The following is a 23,411-nucleotide window of genomic DNA, read 5'->3' as shown; positions in this document are numbered from 1 at the left end:
TAATTTATTCTGATATAAAGAATCCAGAAATTTAGATAATATATCTGAAACACATTTCTGTCTTTTGTATAACACAGTTTATGTTAAATTGTTTGTTCAAGGAGTTATTTAATCTATATGTTTCATCCAGAAAACTGACACATTTCTCCTATGCACATGAAGTAAGTTACTGACTGAAGTCCACAGGTCTCTAAAGCAAACTTAAGAATTTAATTGAAATTTTATTGCCACATACGCCTATCCAATCAAGGAGAAACTAGTGATTTTTTATAGCTCAGAATTGTGTTCTGAGAGCTAAACTTTCACATCTGAGTTCAACAAACTCCCAAAGACAAGATGCATAAGATTATATAAGTGATACACATTAAATCAAGTGATTCCATATATAAAAACCCACCACTTTGCCTAAGAGAGGATGCATTTTGTTCACTGTTATTCCTGAAATTTATTCTGTTTATATACCATGAACACACAGTATCTACGATTATAAATTTCTTGGTAACCCACTGTTGGGATTTGTTTAAAATATTTTTAGTGACGATAATCTTTATCTCTTGTATAAATAAGTATTTCTTTGTGACCTTCATGACCAACTTAAAAGTTCTTTGAAAATCGTAACATGACCTTACCTTGCTTCCATTTTCTCTCGCTTCTTGTTCCATCTTGAGGTCAGAAATTAGCAGATTCTTATATTTGTTTTTTCCATTACCGCTGTGGTCATCTATTCTGTATTCTGAAGTCAGCTGTGCTGAGAGGGGACTGTCACTCAGGTTCAGTGGCTGCTCGTCCGGCTCCAGCCCAGTTTTGCCATCACCGTTAGAGTCGCCCATCTCCCTGCAGTGTGTTCCCCCTGAAGCAATTGAACTATGCCCCAGAGTCTCATTGCCATTAAAGCTCTCGGCAGCAGAATCATCTGTTGGAAAGAAAAATTTATATTTTGATTTTACTGATATGCTAATCAGTTTCTACTTCAACTAGCATTTTTTTTTTTTTTGGTACAAGAGATAAAAGGAAAATTTATAATGATAACAGGATAAGTGTATGAAGAGGTATAACAATATTCATAAACAATACCCCTAAAAATTTGCTATGATTTTGATTGGGATTGAGAACTTACAGCTTGACAATATTGAATCTTCCTAGTCATGAACATGGAAGATGTCTCTATTTACTTAGTTCTTCTTTGATTTTGTTCATCAGAGTTTTGTAGTGTTGCTCATATATATCTCATACATATTTTGTTAAATTTATACCTAAATATTTCATTTTGGCATGCTAATGTAAATGATACTGTGGGGTTTTTTTTGTTTTTTGTTTTAAACCTCTTTATTGGAGTATAATTGCTTTACAATGGTGTTAGTTTCTGCTTTATAACAAAGTGAATCAGTTATACATACACATATGTCCCCATATCTCTTCCCTCTTGCGTCTCCCTCCCTCCCACCCTCCCTATCCCACCCCTGTAGGTGGTCACAAAGCACTGAGCTGATCTCCCTGTGCTATGTGGCTGCTCCCCACTAGCTATTTATTTTACGTTTGGTAGTGTGTATATGTCCATGCCACTCTCTCACGTTGTCCCAGCTTACCCTTCCCCCTCCCCATATCCTCAAGTCCATTCTCTAGAGAATAGACTCAACTAGCATTTATTGAGCTCCAATTGTGTGCTTGGCATTGTGCTACCTAACTTTACATATAATGTGTAGTTTATCCTTAGCAATAAACTTGTGAAGTAGCCATTATTATTTTTAATCTAGTAGGCAAATTTAGGCACAAGAAGTGAAGTAAAATAATTAGAAGATAAAATAATAAGATGAAACAAAGAAAACAGTTCAATCTCAAATGCAATCTCAGAGAAAAGTAAATTAAAAAAAAAAAAAAGCGAGAACAAGATATTTGCCAATTATCTTGCAAGTAGTTTTTGTTTTTCCAGGGAGAACAACCAGATTTGGTGAAAATTCTCTGATGAAAGCATCTTCCACCTTGCTAGTGCGGTATATATTGGTACAAGCTATGGGTGTTTAATATGCATCTGAAACATTAAAAGTGCTGAGAAACTTTGCTCCAGGCATTATGAAGACTATTAAACCTAAGGAGTTTGATCATTGCATGCATCTCTGCTCTGCAGGTAAAAAGACAGTTAAATCAGTGTTGTTTATAATACAAGATTTAGAAATGATATAACTTATCAAAACTAAAAATTTGGCTTAACATATGTTGGAACGTTTAGATTATGGAATTAATCAATATTCTATTTTAAATACACAAGAAAATGTGAGTCATGAGGCACTGACTGGAAAAAACTAGCTACAGAAAGGTGTGGTCAATATGATCCCGATTTCGTAAAAAGAAAACACATAAACACAAGAACAAAAAGACTGAAAAGGGCTTCCCTGGTGGCGCAGTGGTTGAGAGTCTGCCTGCTGATGCAGGGGACACGGGTTCGTGCCCCGGTCCGCGAAGATCCCACATGCCGTGGAGCGGCTGGGCCCGTGAGCCATGGCCGCTGAGCCTGCGCGTCCGGAGCCTGTGCTCCACAAGGGGAGAGAAGACTGAAAAGTTGTAGTCTGAAACGTTAATACTGATGTTCTCTTAACAGTGTGGCACTGAATTTTCTAATATTCTCTATTATCTACTCTATGTATAATTTATAATGTATTATAAAATGTATCATTTATAATATATAATTAAATGTATATATAATTTTTCTATAACAGAAATGGAAAAACTGTAGAAAAAAGGGAAAAAGAAGAAGCAGAATTAGGAAAACTTTTCTGGCTTTAAAATACGTAATAAGCTTGTTTAGAAGAAAATATATCAATAACAATGTACTCAGAGTGAGAAATAAAATTTACGTAAAAAATAAAATTCTGTTTCTCTTAATTTCCTCTTTACATTTATGATAAGAATTTACTGTTAATTTTAAAGGATTATGATGGACAAAAGTATTAAACTGTTTCCTTTAGGGCAGGGCTATTGATGAAACCATGTAAATTTCAGTGAGCAAAAGTAATAATATTCAGTGATTTTTTGTGACTTTTTTGTTTGATTTCTGCTATTCTCAAATATGCTTTCCTTTTGTAAGGTGTAATGAAATATTTGATGCCTTCTAATCAATTAAATTCACAGAAATAATGTTTACCTTCTGAAGGAGTAGTACAGCTCACTTCTTCATTCATTTATTCAACAAACATTTACTGAGTGCCTATTTTTGGCCAAAAGGGGGTTAAATATTTGGCCAATAGAGACCCCTGCAGCTTCAATGAGTCAATGAGTTCACAGATAATTTAAAGAGACAGAAAAATAAACATTCAACTAAACTACAGAGTAAAAAAGGAACAAGGAATCCAGAACAAGGGATAAAGGCATCAGAGAAGGTTTCTATAGAAGGTGGCTGAATTCCAAAGCTTTAACCAGGTGAAGAGTTGGGGAAGAGCATTCCCCACCCAGACATCGGCAGGTGCAAAGTCACAGAGGCAAGAATATGCAGGGCACGTGATGAATAAGAGTAGAGAGCTGAGTGCAAAAGAGAGACAGAAGAAAGGAAAACCTTAAAAGGGAGGAAGATAAGTGCTTTGTGTATCAGAGAGCTTGGATTTTACCTTGAGTGTCAACAGAAGTAATTTTAATTTACTGTGGGAAGTGATGTGAAAAAAATATGCTTTAAAGAGATGACTCTGTCTTGGATGAGAATAGTATGAAGGTGACAAAATGGAAGTTGGGGAGACCAGTGAGGGATGTAGAAACCACCTAAGTCAGCATTGCTGAAAGCTCAAACTAAAACAGCAGCAGTGCAGAATAAGAGTGGATGACTAAAAAAAAATCTTAAGAATGGAAAAGAAATCAAAAACAAATTTATGGTTACCAAAGGGGAAACGTAGGGAGGAGGGATAAGTCAGGAGATTGGGATTAACATACACACTCTACTATATATAAAATAGGTAACCAACAAGGACCTACTGTACAGCACAGGGAACTCTACTCAATATTCTGTAATAACCTAAAGGGAAAAGAATCTGAAAAAAATGAATATATGTATATGTATAACTGAAACACTTTGCTGTACACCTGAAACTAACACAATCTTGTAAATCAACTATACTCCAATAAAAATGAAAAAAAAAAAAGAACAGTTAAGATTGGTAATAGATAGATAAGGGTCCAGAACAAAGCCCAGGTTCCTTGCTCTAGTAAAAAAAATGAAAACAAAGGGCATTCAGTGTAATTATCAGCAAAATAGTATTTTTAAACAATTTTCAGAACCTATTTTGTGAGAAAATTAAAACGTGTTCACAGCACAAGATTCTACTTTTAAATTACTCTGTTTATGTACCCGTTCAAGAAAAGACCTCATTTGGAGAGAAGACAAGAGAATTTAGGAAACTGGCCATAAGAAATATGACATAGCAGTTTCCATGGCTATTAATTTGAGAAACTGATAACATTCTTTTAACAAGGAAATATCAAGGTTTGAAAAACAAAATTAGGGGAATAACATATAAGTAATTTGGAATTTTATGGACGTTCTTTTATGCTAAGTCATATGGTTATGCTAAAGTATGAAAGGTCATTTCTGATTATTTCTTTCCAAGAAAATCCAAAGAAGAGTATCATGGACACATTCAAGTCCAATTAGTTAATTCATGAAGAAAACTGTGATTTAACATTTGTGAACTAGAATCCTTTAAAAAATAATAAAAGTTTCATGTAAGAAAAATTTATCAATATGTTAAAAAATATAACGCTAAAGATACATTTAAAAACTAAATCTACATTAGCATGAAACAAATCCAATGTCAATTATAGTTAAAAATTAAACAAGCTATATCTGTTGCTTTAATCTGATATCATCATACATATTTGTAAATAGTATACCGTTTGTTCATTTTTCAGGTAAGAGAAACATCATTTATCAGGAGAGTCTTTAATAAAAGTCATGTATTTATAATTTTTGTATAAAGAATAAACAATAAAGGAGAAAATATTTTTAGACGGAGTGGTTCACTCCAGATGTTACCAAGGTAACTAAATTCAACAGCTTTACATATTTCATTCCTGAGTAAATCAGTACGTTTCATGAAGAACAAATTATTCACTCATTTGAAACAAATACATATCCACATATTTTATCTTGTAAATGGTAAAAGAACTGATAATCTCACGTGCCACTGTTTCATAAATCAAAATTTAAAACAAAGTTTTTGATGTCTGTATTAGAAAAATTTAATATAAAGAGGTGAGCAGACATTGAGGATACCGTAATGATTTTTTATTGTCTAGCTTCGTAAAACCACGTTAATGGCTTTTATTCTCTCTTCCTTAAAGATACTTTTTCAGAATTATAAACCACAAATCTAAGACTCCTGTTTATCATAACAATTCACATCAGTTTACTGCTTTACATGGGAAATCTGCTTCCTTACCCAACAGAGTTTGCTCCATCCTGCGTGGCTGCTGGCATATGGGTACCGGGCTGCTACACATGTAGTGTTTAGATCTGTAGATACGACCTTTAGGTTCACAGGCCCTGATCGATGGTGTTTCTCTCAAATTTCAGCCTGGGTACCATAGAATTGGAACCAAAAACTCTGTACTTGAGTCCCAAGGAAAAACAGCACCTGGAGCTTTGGAAATTAAGGTGCCCAGTGTACCTAGCAACAGAGGAGAATGTGAAATATGATGACAGGTAGTGTGGAATCTAGTGACATCAGGAGGGCAGTTGAATATTTGGGTTGTGTTTGTGCTGAGGTTAGTTTTGATGGGATGAATTTAGTGTTGCCAAGGGGGCTGTCCAAGTGAGCTTGGCTCTTGTCTATCACACTAACCACGAGTGGCAGCCTATTTGTTTACTTCTTTCTCCTTCCCTACTCCCCATTCCCTCCACCAATTAGTACAGACCCTAGAAATACCATTTGTTTAAATTATTTCTAACATCCCCACCAGCATTTTGTGTGAAGTAGTTTCATCTGCACCAGAGTCAATGGTTAGTCCTCCTTATATAAAAAGAATTAACCTATAACAGTGTGTGGTGTATGTATATTTAAGTATATCTATTAATATACGTAATATGTATATCCATCTTTCTCTCTCTATATATACATACATATATCTATTTTCTCTATATATGTAGACATGTATATGTATATCTCTATTTCTGTATATAAATATATGTGATATATATTTGAAATCTCCCAAAGCACCTGACCTACTTTTGTACTCACTTTCAGGAGCTCTTCATTATGGCCTTGGGAAAAATGAATAGGAAAAATATATATATCATCTTCGTTTTAAGATTAATACTTGGAAATTTAATCCTAAAATGCAGGTCAGATGCTTATAAGGTCCAAAACACTATTTATTGTTTGCCCCAAAATGCAACATAGTCTCCCATCTCTAGTCCTTTGACTACATTTTGAAGTCAAAACATTCAGACTAAGGAGAAGTTTACTGATGCAGATAAAGTCATACGTGTGTTACCTATGCATGCATGACTACTGATGAAAGGTTATAGGACATTGATTTTAAAATGATCAAACCAATACTGAGAGTAAGAAAGTAACAAGGAAATTCAGTTTTCCAGTAAATTAATTATACGGAAGGGTGTTATCTTTGTTTGGGAGCTCTTAATTCAGCCCTTGCCATTGGAAGAATGGGCTCTAATTAAAGGAGCAGGATAGTGATGGCACTGAGATAAGCTGCGGGTTCCAAAGCATATAACTTAAGCTCAGCACAATAATTAAATAAGACTAATTCTGATCTACCAATGAGGAAATAATGTATATTCTTTATATTACTTTCTTTACAAATTTTAACCAAATACCTATTACGTGCTAGACACTCTTCTTGAGATTGTGAGTTCATAGAGACTCCACATGGAATTTGTTCTTAGACTATAACAAAAGAATTACAATGCAAGGCAGAAAACAGTATCTATCCTACATGAGTTTCATATAAGGCACAATGAATAAACTAGGTTCTTAGGAGAAAGAGAAGTTGCCTATACATCGCTGGGGATGAGGAAGATAACAGAGAAGGCAGGTTACAAGAGGTGCAATTTGAAAGAGGTGAGATATATGATGGTGATGGTGGAGGTTATTCTACTTCAGAGAGTATAAAAAAAAAAGAAACACAGGCAGGAAAGAGCTGGAAGAGGACAGGGAATTGAGTGTATTCTACAATTCTACATACTAAGACAGGAAACTGTATATTTCAGTAAAGTTGTGGACCTTTTACTCTATATTCCTTTTTCTGGATCCCATAAAATCATTAACGGTTCATTCTCCCAGGGTAGGTACTTGGAGAAGCCTACTGACTATGTGAGGCTAGTCTATTAAAGTCTATCTCTGTTCCCACCTCAGAGCCACTGTCAACTGACTGATAACAAAGCATTCTCCCAGTTCTGAGAGGACCTATTTTTTGAAATGGCCATTAATGTAATAACTTATGAATGGTTTCTTAATTGTCTAAATAAGTTATAAACTACTATTTTCATGCTTACCATTAGCTTGTTTAGGGTTTCAAAGAACTAGACATTTTATAGAAAATGATAGGCATTAACATTTTTAATAATTACAATGTAATTTGAAAATATCTCTTATTTTGCTGATGAAGTCGCAGTTACTGTGAATACTGTGTTTTACTGACTACATTTATAATACAATAAAATGTTAACTTTCAGTTAGAGGTAAGTGAAAATTATATAGGTATGGATGTATATGTATACATATATACATGTGTGTATATATAGAGTGCTTTATACAAAGTTGATGTCATTTATATAAATTTGATAATAAGACAAATGATGTCATAGATAGCAAAATGAACTAATGCAGCTGAATAAGACATTCATATAGTATTATCAACTCACTCAAGAAGTTATTTACTGCTATAACTTAAAACCAAAACAATTGGTACCGTGGGTCTTTTATGTTCTGTCTCATACAACAAGCAGTATATATGATGATAAAATATCATTAAATTTAAAGTAAATCTAAGACAATTATAATCTAGAAGTTCAATGTTTTCCATGAAAACTGACAGCTAACCACTGGAGAGAAATGCTCAAGAAAACACATTAAATGGGCAATAGAGGGGCTTCCCTGGTGGCTCAGTGGTTGAGAGTCCGCCTGCCGATGCAGGGGACACAGGTTCGTGCCCCGGTCTGGGAAGATCCCACGTGCCGCGGAGCGGCTGGGCCTGTGAGCCATGGCCGCTGAGCCTGCGCGTCCGGAGCCTGTGTGTGCTCGGCAACAGGAGAGGCCACAGCAGTGGGAGGCCCGCGTACCGCAAAAATAAATAAATAAATAAATAAGCAATAGAAACAAGAAACAATGTCATGTAGTATTATAATAAAGCCATTCTATTAGAAAGTGATTTGAAAATTTATAAAAGGAGCAGCTCAGGGCTTTACCATGAATTATCTTAAACTGAAAACTAAGTTAAATGAAAAAAAGGTGACAGATTTGGGCTAAGTGATTCTGAAAAGAAATATTCTAATTAAAGCTAAAATTAATGCAATCCAAAAGGAGTTTCCCCTCATTTGGCATTTAGACAAACAACTCAGGAGGGTTTTTTTTGCCTTGCCAGTAATAAGTCAGGAAATACTTTATCCTGAAAAGCTGAAAAGCAATGAAAACAAAAGAAAAAGAAGACCAACTCTAACAAGCTTACTATTTGAAGCAAGTGTCATGGAGCTGGATAGGACTTTGGCTATCTCCAAATTTATCCTTACAGCAAGCACTGTCAGGTCTTTCTACCTCACAGAAGCTCCCCTCTCTGGGAAATGCCCCTGGCTCACAGTGATAAGACATAAGTAGCCATACTTCTATTTTGTCTGTTAAGCTTTTTGGATCTGATTCCTTCACTAACTTGAACAAATCAGCCATTATTCTGCCTAATGCATCCTTCTGAGTTCCTGTCCACCAGGTCACAACAAGCCACTTGCTTTCACTGACTGCCATGTCCCAGGATCATATTAATTCTCCGGTTCTGTACCACAATCTAGTTCACAGGGGACTTTAACTGCCAAACCAAATCCTACTAGAAACCACCACAGTTCTACATATGATGAAACCATACTCAAATTTCTGGGGAGCAAAAATGGTACAACCATGTCTGCCTTGGTAAGACATGATGATAAGGGATGGATGATAACTCTAAAATATAAGGGCCTCCATTCTCGATGAGGGGGAATCTAGTGTTCTAGAGCATAACTATATACTATACACCCACTCCAAAGTGAAGGATATGTTGTTAAAACTTGACTTCTTTACCAATAAGAAGGCGGCACATCACCTAGTAGGTTTTGTCTGGTGTAGATTACAGTGAAAGGGGATTTTCCACTTGACCTTCATGAAGACAAAATGAATCAGGTATCTGTAGCAGACCAGGATTGCGTATGGAGCCGGCGGTAATCCCTAACAGGAGCATTTTTGTCAGGACAACCAAGGTTTTAGTGTAAGGCAATGTATTTTTCCTTGAGTGACTTTGCCTTTTGATAAGAGCTCCTAACTCTTTTCCAGTTGGACATCATGAACTGAGCACACTTGGTCCACTAAACATTGTATTTAGGCATGCTCAGTAGTCCTTCCTCATCAGGTAGAAGTGCAATATATAGAAATGAGTCTGTTCAGCCCCAGCAGCGTGTGAGCAGGTTGCTGAAAACTGTCACACAATAGTTGTTTCTTTCATCTCTGCCTAAGTGTCTTAAAAGAAGTTCTTTATAAAATCTGAGAACGAAAAATGTCAGCCTGGTTTCCATAACTCTGTGAAACACTGCAAAGGTACAGTCCTTTCATGGAGAGACCCAAATATAGAAGAAAATCCACTAAATGGGCAAGACTTTGAGCAGTAAATCTAGTTGTATATTCTCCTTAGAACAAAGATAATCTACGGTTATTTTTTACACCATTTCTTTGGCAGCAGCCAAATGGTATAGAGACGTGAAAAAGAACAGTTTGGAGTATTTTTAAAGAGAAGTTGGAGGAAGGATGATATTTGATAGATCTTTCACAATAGGCTAAGGGCTTAAAATGTTCATATCCATGTTAATTTCCAACAAAACCCCACTAGCATAGGAGTTGAACTTCATAATCAAGTGTACAGAGTGACTTTTCCTGTGGACATCAATCATCCTACCTGCCAAACCTAGGTTTGCTCAGGGGATCATGAATTGCGTGGCAATTAAAGTGGGGGTAGAGGATACACATGGGCAGGCACTGGGGGCTTCCATCACCATGTTGATCTGAGTACCCAGTTTGCCAACAAAGTACCCAATCTTAAGATCTTGATAAAGTACAAAAATCTGAGAAGCTTGCTAACTTCTCTGTGGCAGAGCACTTGTATTTGATGCCTTTAATTAGAGGGGATAGTTACTTGTCCTCAGTAGATGGACACTTACTTTTGACTTGGTCCTGTATTTCTTGCCCATTCTTTCTCTAACACAACTATATATGAACCTCAGAATGTTTTATATGCTACCTTTTATCCCCCCACACATTAAATTTAATCAGTGAAATCACATCGCAGTAAAAGAAATGAAGCAACTGGAAGATTTCCCTTGGAGTCATTGCTCTTTTTACCTACTCCATCCCTAACAAATTACAGACCTTAAAAAATAATGGAAAAAGTAATGGAATGAACTATTAAAAACTTTAAAAAATAGCTGTGGTAGGGGACTTTCCTGGCGGTACAGTGGTTAAGACTCCATACTTCCACCACAGGGGACATGGGTTCAATCCCTGGTCAGGGAACTAAGACCCTGCATGCTGTGCATCATGGCCAAAATAAGTAAGTAAATAAATAAATTTTTAAAAAGAAAAGAAAGAAGGCAATAAAAAAGAAAAACATTTAAAAAAACAGCTGTGATGCCCTGAGAGATATTACCTGAGCCTGAGGGGTTGCCTTTCAGGATGTGGTCATGTTCTAAACCAGCTACTGATACTTGGGGTTACCTCTCTTAGCCACAATATCAGTCTGGAAAACAAGGCTTTCCAGAGATGGAAGTGACACTTCTCACAATTCTTCTCTACACCTGTAGGTTCTGTTGGCCTGTGGGAAGGATACTTCCAAGAAATGAGCTAGACAACTGACCATTTCACACCACGCAGGCCACTATGGGAAGAGATGTATTGTATGTATTGCCTGCCATCATTGATCCTGAGTACCTGGGGAATAAGATGTCCGAAAACCAAAATGGGTTGGAAAGACGGTCCACAAGAACACCTGAAGCATTTCTCATTCTGCTCTGCAGGAAGAAAAATATTGTCAAGGCAATCTTTGCAGGCAGAAACAAATCTCATTTCCTGACATGACGCCCCACCTGGCAAATACCCTGAGTCGTTTAATTGCTAGTGAAAGAAAAGAAAATACGGAAGAAGTAGTGGAGCTGGTTCATCATAACTACTAGCTATGGCTTTGGAATAAGGCACAGAAATATTGCAACTAATGCAGTATTTACCTAGATTTCTTTGTTTGCCGTCAGCTGTCAAGTGTCTGAGGATTAAAAACAGATGGCTCATTTTCTTAAGTTTTATTTCCACTGTTGTATACAGGGGGTAGTAGCGGTACTTAAATATACTAATTAGTCCATTAACTGTATAATTTCAATTATTACGGAACTAAAAGAAGTAAGAATATTATTTGGTGATCTGGCCTCAGAAAGTGGGGCTTCTTAACATCACCTCTGTTTCTCTGTGCAATAGCTGGACAGGACTTAGATTTAGTTATATTTGGGGAAAATGAGGCTGTTGGTGGTTTAAGTGAAATAGGTGGTAAGTTTTCAGTAGAATTATCTTTGGATGTATAAGAAAGTTGCATGATGTGTGATGGTGTGATGTGTGTGTGTGTGTGTGCGTTTGTGTGTCTGTGTGTTAGCAGAAAAATGATGCTATGTATTAGGCACCCGTAGGGACAGAAACCTAGTTCATACAATCCCCTCCTAATACACAAGTGTAGGCTCCAGGAAGCATGATCACTTGCCACCCTGGAAAAATTTGGAGCTTTGAGACAGAAAAAAAGGGAGTCACTGGAACTAGGTCTTTTTGTGTTAATCTTTAGAAAGAAAGTATAACAATTATGGTCGATGGAGTTCCCATCATTTAAAAAAAATTAGAGCTGCCTTTAGTTCTTGTCTTTCCAGATTATTAGGCAACCAACTCCTTTATGAAATTTTGCGAGAAATTCCAGTGCCCCTTCCATAGATTCCCATTTTTTGTACTGTTTTTGCTTAATTTAGCCAAAGACAATTTTTAACTTGAAAAAAGAAAGCTTAACTAATGCATAATATTTGTTTTACTTCTGAAAAATCTGAGGAACAGAAATGTTAAGTGACTTGACTGGGTTCAGTTAAAAATACAAAGTACATGTTAAAAGGGCTTGAAGTTATGTAATAAAAAATAGTCATAGAACTAGAGGATGCTAAATTTGAAAAGAGAACACTTTCAGGGGTTATAGTGAGAGATATAATTTAATCCAATATTTGAACATTTTAATGTGTTTTTATTACCTGTCAGAAGATTAAAGATTAGAAGTTATACAGATCAGTTTTTTGTGAAGTATATGAGAAGTCACTCTGACAAAATCATCAAAACATCAAATAAGTTTCTCTCTAGAGGTGTTTAATTATGAAATGTAAGCTATTGGAGGGTAAGTTCTAGTTCTTATTCCTTTATCAATCTGTGATTAGCACATGGTAATTATACAATAACTATTTGTTGAATTGGACAATCACAGGAGATCACAACCACCTATCTATTTAGTGTCTGTTTAAATAAACTGTGAGTCTTTTTACTTCTCTTTATATGTTCGTGAACTATTTATTTATTAATAAATATTGTGTTACTGCATTAGACACTGGTAGGAAGAATCTAAAAGTGCCCCTCCCCACAAGATCCCACACCCTAATTCTTAGAACCCATAAATATGATGAGATATTACTCCTGTGATTATGGTATGTCATATGGTACAGAGGATGTTTAATAGGGAGATTACCTGACTGGGCTTGATCAATTACATGAACAGTTAAAAGCACAGAGCTCTCTCCAGTTAGTGGCAGAAAAGGAAGTTAGAGAGATCCAAAGCACAAAAGGTTTCTCACTGTGCCACCGATGGCTTGAAGATGGAGGAGGTCACATAAGAGAATGCAAACAGTGTTAAGGGGCAGGGCTGACAGCTGACAAGGAAACAGGGACCTCAGTCCTACAACCACAAGGAAGTAACCTCTGCCTACAACTTGAACAAGCTCTGAAGTGGATTCTTTACCAGAGTCTCCTGATAAGAGGTTAGACAGGCTGACACCTTGATTTTAGCCTTTGTGATACCCGGAGCTTAGAACCTAGTTGAACTTGCTTCGACTCTTGACCTACAGAGCTGTTAAGCTTGTGGTAATTTATTACATAGCAATATAAAATGAATACAGTGAAAAGCATCAAGGAATGTCTATGGTGTATTAAGATAGGCAATACCACTCAAAATTATTCAAGTGTATTTCAATGATTGGTGTGTATCAGTGTTTCTCAAACTTTAATTGCTTCAGAATTTCCTAGGTAGATTGTTAACAATACAGATTCCCTTGGGCACTGAAAACTTCTAACCCAATAAAAATCTGAAGTCTTGGTTTCATTTATCTTGGTCGGGGGTAAGAAGAAATCCTAGAATCTAGAAGCAATTCTCTTACAAGAGTTTTGGGGCCACATGTGAGAAATTAACGTAGATCATCTCCAACAACTAACTGGTTGAATATGCAATTGTGGGAGGTAAGTGTTGATACTAAGAGAACGGAATATGACTGACAGCTCTCAAATCTGAGCTCAGTAAGACAGAATCTAAGTATATTTTAATGCCATTTAACAAATCTCTAGGAAATTGTCAGAAAAAGAGGCCAGCCAAATATTCTCTCCCTTGATGAAAACTAATAAATAAGAGCCAGTTCTGGGCCCACTTTTTAAAAGACTCCTTAAAGGATATGATTTTGCCCAAAGAGTTTATTTCAATACATACTGAAGAACTAAAGATGTTACTTTTGGGAAAAAGGATCACTTTGATTACCTTGATTAACAAACTCCTAGGCAAGAAGGTCTTTACCAAGGTCAAGTGTATGTTTACAAAATCAAGAATCTTTACCCATAGAGCAGAACTGTGTACCAACTATGGGTTCACATGTGCTGAAATCGTTGTCAATTTTTGCTTGAATAGTAGGTAAAGAGTATCATTCTAGGAAAAATTGTCAAAATCTTCCAAATTTGTTCTCAGTGTCCCTCATGTTCTTTCTCCCATCTTCATGGCAAATCCACAAGCTATCTGTGTGCACACTGGCTCTCTGTAAGTCACTTTACTAAGAAACAGATTGACAGATTGACTGATTGATTATCCCTTGACTGAAATTCCCCCACAGGAAAATGCTACTTCAGCTAGGCACTTGTAATTTAAACCTTTTATCTCTAATTGTGGAATGAAAGGCTTTTCTCGTGGTATTTTCAGCCATTAGCAAGCAGATGAAGAAAAGAAATCCTGCAGTCATCTAGACCTAACTCATTCCCAGGTTTTCAGAGTAACCTGGAGGTGAGTGATTAGAGTACATGATCTGTGATGTTTTCTCCTAACCCTCAAAGAAGTCCCTCTCCCTCCTGCAGTGGGTGAGCCAGGACCACTCAACAAGGAAGCTGAAACTCTCATGCCAACATCCTGAAACGTCAAGAAACTTGAGCCACCAAGCACTTCTTGGACTTAATAAGCAAATCCTACATTAAGAATTCTGAAAGGTTCTCCACACCCTCCTTTCTCTTAGGCACCGGTCATTTGCTGTTTTGTTCTCAGATCCATTCTTCTCCCTTTCTTTGCAAACAATTTCCCAGGTTTCCTTGACTATTGTCTTATGACTTGGTTTAAACAATGGGAGATACTGGCAGAGACAGGAGGGGAGAAAGAGAAAATGCCTGGGTATTCCCCACTCCCCATCCCACACATACACCCTCTCTGATTCAGGAGACCTCTCTGTCTCCAACTCAGGGGGCATCTTCCCCATGTTTCAGCTCCTGCCAGGAAGCGTCTTCCTGCCAGGGAGCATCTTCTGTGTGTCTGTTTCCCAGCAAGTAGCTCTGGCTCTTGGCCTCTAGTAATGCCAACTCCTCCCCAGCTTTTCCACCTCTAGCTCTAGCAGAGGCTTCCTTCCGTTATTAATTCCTACATTGCATCACACATTGCAAAGAGTGCCTTGTATTAAATTTTTCTAATGAATGACATGGAATGAACAACATTTTCCAGACTGGATCACAACTGATATAATTCGCTTTACTTTGGCCTCAAGACTTCTGTTTTCTAGCACCTGTGATGTTCTTATAGTCAATATTTTGTGACTTTTTTCCTTCATAATGCCAATTCATTATCTGATATCCAAGAAGTTTTCCCTGAGCTTTCTTTACTATTTCTACCTCTGGGGTTGAAATCCATCATCATCCATAACAGTGGTATTAATGAACTTATTGGCCATCTTGAAGGATTCAAGGTCACTAAGAGTTTTGGTGGCAATTATAAAGCATTATTTTTTAGATGCTTGTCAAAGTATTGGTATCTTTCTAATAAATACTAAATTATTCTGACTTAAACAAAAAGATTCATCTGAGTAATGCCAATTGTTTTGAATCATTAAACATCTTAATTACACAAATCCTTTTGGTAGTCATTTCCTTTACAATATTCAAAACAGATCTGGGCATAAAATAAGATTATCAGTTTTCCTATTTTAAAGATCTTGGTGAAGATAAAGAACTTATTTGCTCAAGTCACCTCGATGGTGACAAACATAGGATTAGAAACTGATTTCCTAATTTCAGACCAAATTTCTATCTAAATTGTACTGCTACATCTCAGCAGGAAACACAAGTCTAGGTATTGAGAAGTGCCTGAAAAAGTAGTGCTACGTGGGGAAAGAAAAGACTTAACTTTCGCTTTAGGAGGCTCTTAGAGACACTACCAAATTGAAAGGTGTCATCTAAGGTTACCCATTTTGCAGTACTTCATAAAATCAGGAATCGCAGTGAATAGCCTGCTATCACCTTCCCCTCACTTAACAAAGGCATTCTGCCTAGGCTTCTTGTAATTAGCATAAACTGAACAGCCATGATGTTTTTATAAATGCAGATGACCTTTCAATATCACCATGATTAGCAGAGTACTGGCTGACCAATGACATGATATTTATAACCAAAGACAATTCTATTTGACATTTAGAGCTGAATGATGTCAAATGATATTATTTTAGAAAACTTGCTAAAATTTTGAGTAAGTAGAAAAAAATCAAAGAACTTACAATTATATGAGATCAAAGAAAACCGACATTAACATCAGTATTTAAAGGATACAGAAAATTAAAGTCCTCTTGTTGAAGGAGGACAGTAACACGTTTGTTACTTTTCTATTTAAAAAGTGATTTTCATCTCATCATCACAAGAAAACTGAAATTTGTAACTATGTGCGGTAACGGATATTAACTAGACTTACTGTGGTTAGCATTTCACGACCTATACATCTATCAAATCATTATGCTGTACACCTAAAACTAACATAAGGTTGTATGTCAATTATATCTCAATTTAAAAAAATAAAGGAGTTGCACTCAGACCACAGTCAAGATCTATGCAAAGCACCATGAAGCCAGGGGCCCTGCAGCCACCTCAACAGGGTAAAGCTCTGATACCACTTATATTCCCACCATCACACCCATCACCCCAGATCACCAGAGTCTGGGCAAAGGATAGATGAGGGCCAATGGTCACACTCATTGGAAAGAGTATGAAACCTGGATGACCATGAATGGCTTCATTGCTATGAATGAGTATTCAGTAAGTGTACAACATGTGCATATGCCACCAGGTGCAAGGTTGAAGAGTACTGTGAGTAAATACAAAAGAAATGGGGAGAAGGGGAGAAAGACCTACCCGCCCAACTCTAAAATAAACTCTGCAAAAGTAGCAAACGCTGTGGTTGCAACGTAGAGAGTAAACTATAAGTCAGGGATATTTATAAATAATAAAATGTTCAACTTTAATAACAGCAAGATCCTAGAGTGTTCGTCATCAGTCCATAAAGCCTTCAGACATTTGTCACCACCCAGGGATAAAATGGTGAGACATTTTCAACAACATAGTACTTGCTTTGGTTGTATTAACTGCAGGAACTTAAAGAGCAAAGACAGAGGGGTTGTTTCCACATTGTACATTTCTACTTTACACTCAAAGTACTGAGTACACTCGGTATACCTGAGTCAGTTTAAAGCTTTAATTTTGTTAATCCTGAATTAAATAACCAAAGGTTAGTCTTAGCACCGATTTTGGGAAAAAGGAGGATCATAGTTCAAGGAAACCGTGAAAGCCCTCAAAGAACTGACTTTGAAACCAAGCAAACTCTTCCAAGTTGTGGGTGGCTGAGGAGCTGACTCTAATTGAGCAGCCTGGGCAAAACCAGGGCGGCCATCCTGCCCTAAGTCCTCCTCTAGAGAAAGGCTCTCCCAGGCCCATCCCTACCAACGACCATGTAACAATGTTTGAAACAAGGTCAACTGGTTTAAAAAAATGGTTGGAGGGTAACAGAGGTCCTGCTCTCTGTCTGGGGTGGAGCCTAATAGGTTCATCTCTCAAACCAAAAGCTGGAACCGGCATTCCAGACCAACCTCCCAGGGAACCAACAACTAGCCAGGGTCTGTTCTTTTTCTCTGCTGAGGTCAATTGCTTTATTTTGGAAGATGATGTCCAGATCAGAAAAAAAAAAAAAAAAAAGGTAATTTTCATAACTGACCTAATTTATACTTTATAGGGACCCAGTGAAGGAAAATTCATAGGCACTGTTTGCCCCATTTTACCAAAGTGAAAATAGTTGAGTCTTGAAAAGATCCTGTGATTCTCTAAAGGTAGCATAGTTAATGAATGACAAAGCTGGTACTTAATGGCAGACGTCACAACCAGCCCTTGGAAACCACTATGCTCTATTAGCTCTCAAGGAAGGTAGGCTTTAGAGATGGCTTGAGTATGGGGAGAGTAGAATATAAAGAAAGCAAACTAAGGAGGAAGACAAGATAAAGGCAACTTGGAACAAGCTCTACAACAGGGAGATAGCCAGTAGGCAGGAGAAGAGGTACTTGGTGAAGGGCACTGAGGCCAGGAATCATGGGATTAGGAAGAAATACCCTGGGAGGTGTCAGGAACCTGGTGAAATAAAGTGATCAAGCGATCGTCATTAGGGTTCGTGTAGGGGGTACTGAAGTTGGAGAAATACCCTCTAAGAACATAACCTCTTCCTCTTGCTCTGATGCCCAAATCTACTAAATCACAAACAATGAAAGGCTAAACATTTTTCTTTGCTGTGTGCCCTGAAGCTAGCATTATGATTTCTGTGGAGTGTATATTCAGCAAATGCCTCAAGAATTACATTGATTCCAAACCACATTGATTCTATTTTCTCAATTCTTGCTTTTCCTAGTTCAAAAATTTTATATTATATCATACACTAATTTTTCACACATGTAAGTCATTTTCCCAAATGTTTATGGACCTTGCTTTAACATTCCTTTGCATAAAGTAGTATATATAACAAGTCACCAAGAAGAAATATGATATTTTTTAAAAGTCAATGGAAGAAGAGAAAACATTTGGGGTTTTATTTATTACAGTAAAAGGACTGTCAAAAAGTAATGTCCGAGTGAGTTTGAGAAAAATAAAAACGACTAAGAATTAAAAGGATTCTCAGGTAATAAATATTCTTTTTATAGAAGTTGTATATGTTCATTTTGATTAATACTGTTTCTATCATGATAAATCACTGAACTCTCCTCAAATCGAAAATAAAACATCTGTCTTGGTTGACCATTAAAAAATAGTATCTTTAAGTCTCTGTACTGATTGTATCCACTTAAACTCTCTGAATTATACCCAAATAAGAGCTGTTTACAAAGTGATTATTTCTAATTAGCCAAGAGCTGCTCAAAATATACTCCCCTCCCCCGAACCCCATGCTACTATACCAAAATTACTTAACCATGGCCATCTATAAAATTGTCCTTTAGCTAAAGTGCAGTGGATTCTGGTTCGAAAGCCCTAGTTTCTTGATTTCAGCCAGAGAAGAAACATTTACTGAGCTTTGAATGGCCAAGTTTAGTGGGGTGTTCATTGCTGATGGCACATTTTCATGATCCTTTCTCAGTGGCTCTCCATTCAAAGAAACTAAACAGGACAATTAATTACACTGAATACATCATTTTAGTGTATGGACATCCACTCCATACTCCCTTCTGGAACAAATAAACCTCCCAACAGCCTACTGTCTTGGTAGCCACATTACCTCCAAGGTCAATACTGCCAAGGCAGGCACCTGACCAAAGAACCATCAAACCGTAAAAGGTCAAAACCACAACCAGTGTGGTCAAACCAGAAAGGTGATTTAGGTCAAAAAGGTTCCATCTCAGAATTTGAGCTAACTCCTCTCTCCTCAGTGTGTGGGCTAGTGATGAGTAGCATCAAAATCATCTGTGAACCTGTCAGAAACACGGAATGTCAGGTCTTACCCCAAACCTACTGGATCAGAATCTACATTTTAACAAGACTCCCAGTCTATCCATGTGCATAATAAAATCTCAGAAGCCCAAACTCCTAACTGGGTTAGCAGTCACAGCTGAAGCAAAGTCACAAGGAAACACTGGGCTGAAGAGGTAACCAGGGTCCATGTTCAAGTTGAATTGAGCAGAGGAAGCCAGAGCGTGAGGACAGAGGGACACAGAGAAAAGGTACGTAATAGAGGGACTATGTGGCAGGTTGGCCTCACATGGTGTCATCATAATTACTAATTGTGCCCCCATTCGACTTTCAAATGTGTTCCTGTTTGGGCAATAGATTATATGATAACTCTATATATAACTCAGTAAGATCAAAGTTAATTCACAGCCTGGCTGTTCCATACTTTCTGTTCTTGGATTCCTTAAATCACTGTCTCCCTTATTGTGACACATCATTCTTAAAAACACTGACATCTCCCTTCTGCCCTCATTATTTGAAGTAACTGATGCAAATATATTTACTGTTTAATTAGTGCCTTCTATGTACCACGAAAAATAATTAAAAATTATGTGCTGGGTACTTACTCTGTTATATCTATTCCTCAAAGCAGGCCCAGGTAATCTAATGTCACAGGGGCATATTCTGGGATCTTGATTAAATGACTTCCTCAAGGTCCCATAGGTGCCAAGGCCTGATTCACACTCGGGGCAGCTGACTCCACGGCCCTTGTCTTTTCCTTTCCACCCCATACCTCTCCAGGAGATGATCTCGTGTCACCAAATTCTTCTGGTGATGCTGCAAACCCCAGCCATGAAAAGAAACCATGCTGGGATTTACCTTGTGGTCCAGTGGGTAAGACTCCGTGCTCCCAATGTAGGGGGCCTGGGTTCGATCCCTAGTCGGGGAACTAGATCCCGCATGCATGCCACAACTAAGAAGCCCACATGCTGCAACTAAAGATCCCACATGCTGCAACTAAGACACTTCATAGCCTAAATAAATAAATATTAAAAAAAAAAAAAAAGAAACCATGCTAGACACAATTGTCTCTGAAGGCAGAGAAACACTTTCTGTTTAAAGGATACTATCCTCTATCTCTCAATTTTTCCAACAAAATGCTTGAGTGCTTTGTAGATATGAATTGAGCTTTACTTTTTGGACCAAATAAAACAAGACATAGATTTTTTTATTTTACTCTATTTAAACATTTTTTTCCCCAAAAATATACCTTTTTCTTACAGGCATCAAGGTATAATAACCAATCTGTAATAGTAAATATAGTGACATAACAACGTAAAATAAATTAATGAATTAAACCAGGACAACATTTTACATTTATTCAACATGCATATCACTTCAGCTATTATTTACAACTGTTATTAAGACAGTTCATGCCCAGGTTAAATATCTACAGAATCCTGAATTTCAATTCTCTTATTACTTTTGCTTATTTTTCCTTTTAGGGGTGGGAAGAGGGAATAGGAGGTAAGACTATAGTGGGATGCAAGGCACAATGCTTGCCGCATAGCAGTGGCTCAACAAGTTCTAAATAAATCGCCCAGTAGATGGATGAAAGGAAGGAAGGAAAGGAGGAAGAAATAAAGGGAGGTAGGCACATGTTCCTTGGTAATCAGAAAGAGGATATAATACTCTTCAAAAATCAGGATATTGAAATAGTTCTGGTTTTGCTGACTATGATTGATAATAAGACACTAATTGATTCTACTGAATAAAGTTTCTCAGATATAAGAATCAGAGAAAGTGAAAAACAAATGAAAGATGAAGGGGGACAGTAGGGAGAGCAAGTCATGGCAGGGGAGGGGAGGGAGGAGAGGAGAGATGAATGGGTGTAGAAGGGGCAGGGAGGGGAAGGCAGGAGAGGGGAGGGCGGGGAGATAAAGAGGAGGGGAGAAGAGAGGAGGAGAGTGGTTGCGTACAAATAACAATCACGTAGAGTTATCTGATTAATATGTGGTTCTCCCCCAGGAGCCCAAGCTCTGAGAGAGCAGGGACTCGGTCATTTTCACTCTCTGTTGTTATCTACCACAGCTCCCGACTACTATGCTTCTCTGTGATAAAGAATTGGATCCTTTTATTTCCAGTCTCTCATGAACAAATAATTTGTTAAATTAAAAAACTAGAAACGTAGAAAATACAAACCCATTTCTTTGTGATTAAATTCCACAGACATACAATTGCTCTGTTCCAAATCCATTACTCGCCATGGACCAGTAACAGTTTGCAGACCAACACTGGTCCACTAATGGCTCCTCGAAGAGCCTGACCTGATAGAAACTCATTAAAATTTAGTAAAATATATAAACATTATAGGTATCTGAACATTAGCAGTTTAGCAATAAATTATAGGATTATCATGGTTTCTGAGGAATTTGATCTATTTATTTTCCTCATTTTATTGCCACCACAATTCTGGGAAGAAAACACGGTGGTAACTATGACCCCTATTTTAAATGGTTACATTGATGACAAAGGACAGGCTTGTTTACTGTTGGGGACTCAGCTCTCTTGACCCCCAGGCCACTGTTTTCTCTGATAGGCCTGGGTGGCTCCTTTTTTCTGCCATCGAACTGGACATGTGGCATTAATTAGTGAGCTGTATGCACTTTCGTTTTCACTTTTGGCTAGCAGACTCCAGTGAATCTCTAATTTACATATTTCAGCTCTGTAGACATTTGCAGACCAATATTTTAAGAGCTAGTCTTTAATTTGGCTTAGCCTGCCTTTCAGTATCTGTAACGTTAAAATGAGTATTTCATTGTCATTCCAGCAGAGACTCTGCCACAACTAATCAACGGTTTCCAAAAGACGTGTGTGGTCAATCCTATCCCACTCTGCTCTGATCTGTAAATTGTTAGGTCTTTGGTAGTAAAAGCTGGCATACAACAACTCGTATAAAAACAATATGAAAACAATGACAACTTCAGCAAATCACTGGCAAAATGTTCTTTACAACTACTAATTCAAAATAATGATAAAAATGAAAAACACCTACATTCAAAATCTTAGTTACCATTTTTTAAAAAAGGGATATATCTACAATCTATCATTCATCTATCTATCTTGCTGGAAAAGTACATAACAAACTGTTAACAAAAATTATCCATTAGGAGTACAGGGGGTTGAGAGTAGAAAATAGCAGGACTCTTCCTTTTTCTTTATAATTTTTGTATTTTTGGAAATTTCTCTCATGAATATATATTTAAATGAATACATAATTTATTAATAATACATTGGTAATACAAGTGATTCTAGAAAGTCTAAATGTTTTATTCGTGAATACGTATTTTAAAACAAATGTGTAATATTTTATTAAAATCTTCTGTTACTCTATCCATTGAACTTTGAAATAAAACAACATGCAAGTCAGGTTCTCCCTTCAGTAGACAGATGAGGAAACTACAGTGGAGGTACAGGGCTGAGATTCCAAGGGAAATCTATGCAATGCCAAAGTCTGTATGGCTCCCACTTCTCTATGCTGCCAGGCAATAAAAAATGAGTATATTGTTAAAAGAAAAAAGAGTATATTGTATCATTTAATGGAATCCCCTTTTCTTTCTAACTTAGGTAACATGGAGTGGATAAGCAACAAAAAATATATCTGACATGCACCAGTAACAGTGACACAACCCAGAATTCTCTACCAAAATTGTTCGTGTAAGTTTGGTCAGAAGTATATTTTATATTTTAACTATCTACTGAATTTCCCCTCTCTTATTGTTAAATCAGTAAGGGATCCATTTAGTTTCTAAAAGGTTAGATGTGGGTGCAGAGACCATGTTGAGTTTGCAAGGATCATGTAATGCACTGTGGATAATTTCATCGGATAACCAAAACTATTCTCGGATGGAGAAA

The 23,411-nt window shown here is 37.0% G+C and overlaps 1 protein-coding gene across 12 annotated transcripts in view; it reads right to left on the bottom strand.

Annotated features, from left to right (window-relative positions):
- NOL4 (nucleolar protein 4) overlaps positions 1 to 23,411 on the bottom strand; it is a 401,358-nt gene that overhangs the window by 184,067 nt on the left and 193,880 nt on the right. For 11 of the 12 annotated variants that reach the window (XM_032602667.1, XM_032602660.1, XM_032602664.1 and 8 more), the window contains one exon: positions 630 to 913. In XM_032602667.1, coding sequence (XP_032458558.1) covers positions 630 to 913 — 284 coding nt within the window. Of the gene's footprint in view, positions 1 to 629; positions 914 to 5,420; positions 5,440 to 23,411 lie in introns of those variants that run through there. The other variant, XM_032602670.1, reaches the window with a different exon arrangement.

This window comes from Phocoena sinus, chromosome 14, assembly GCF_008692025.1.
Source record: "Phocoena sinus isolate mPhoSin1 chromosome 14, mPhoSin1.pri, whole genome shotgun sequence".
In the NCBI taxonomy this organism is placed as follows: Eukaryota; Metazoa; Chordata; class Mammalia; order Artiodactyla; family Phocoenidae; genus Phocoena; species Phocoena sinus.
Note: the sequence above shows the minus strand (reverse complement) of the source record. Positions and strands in the feature narration are given on the sequence as shown.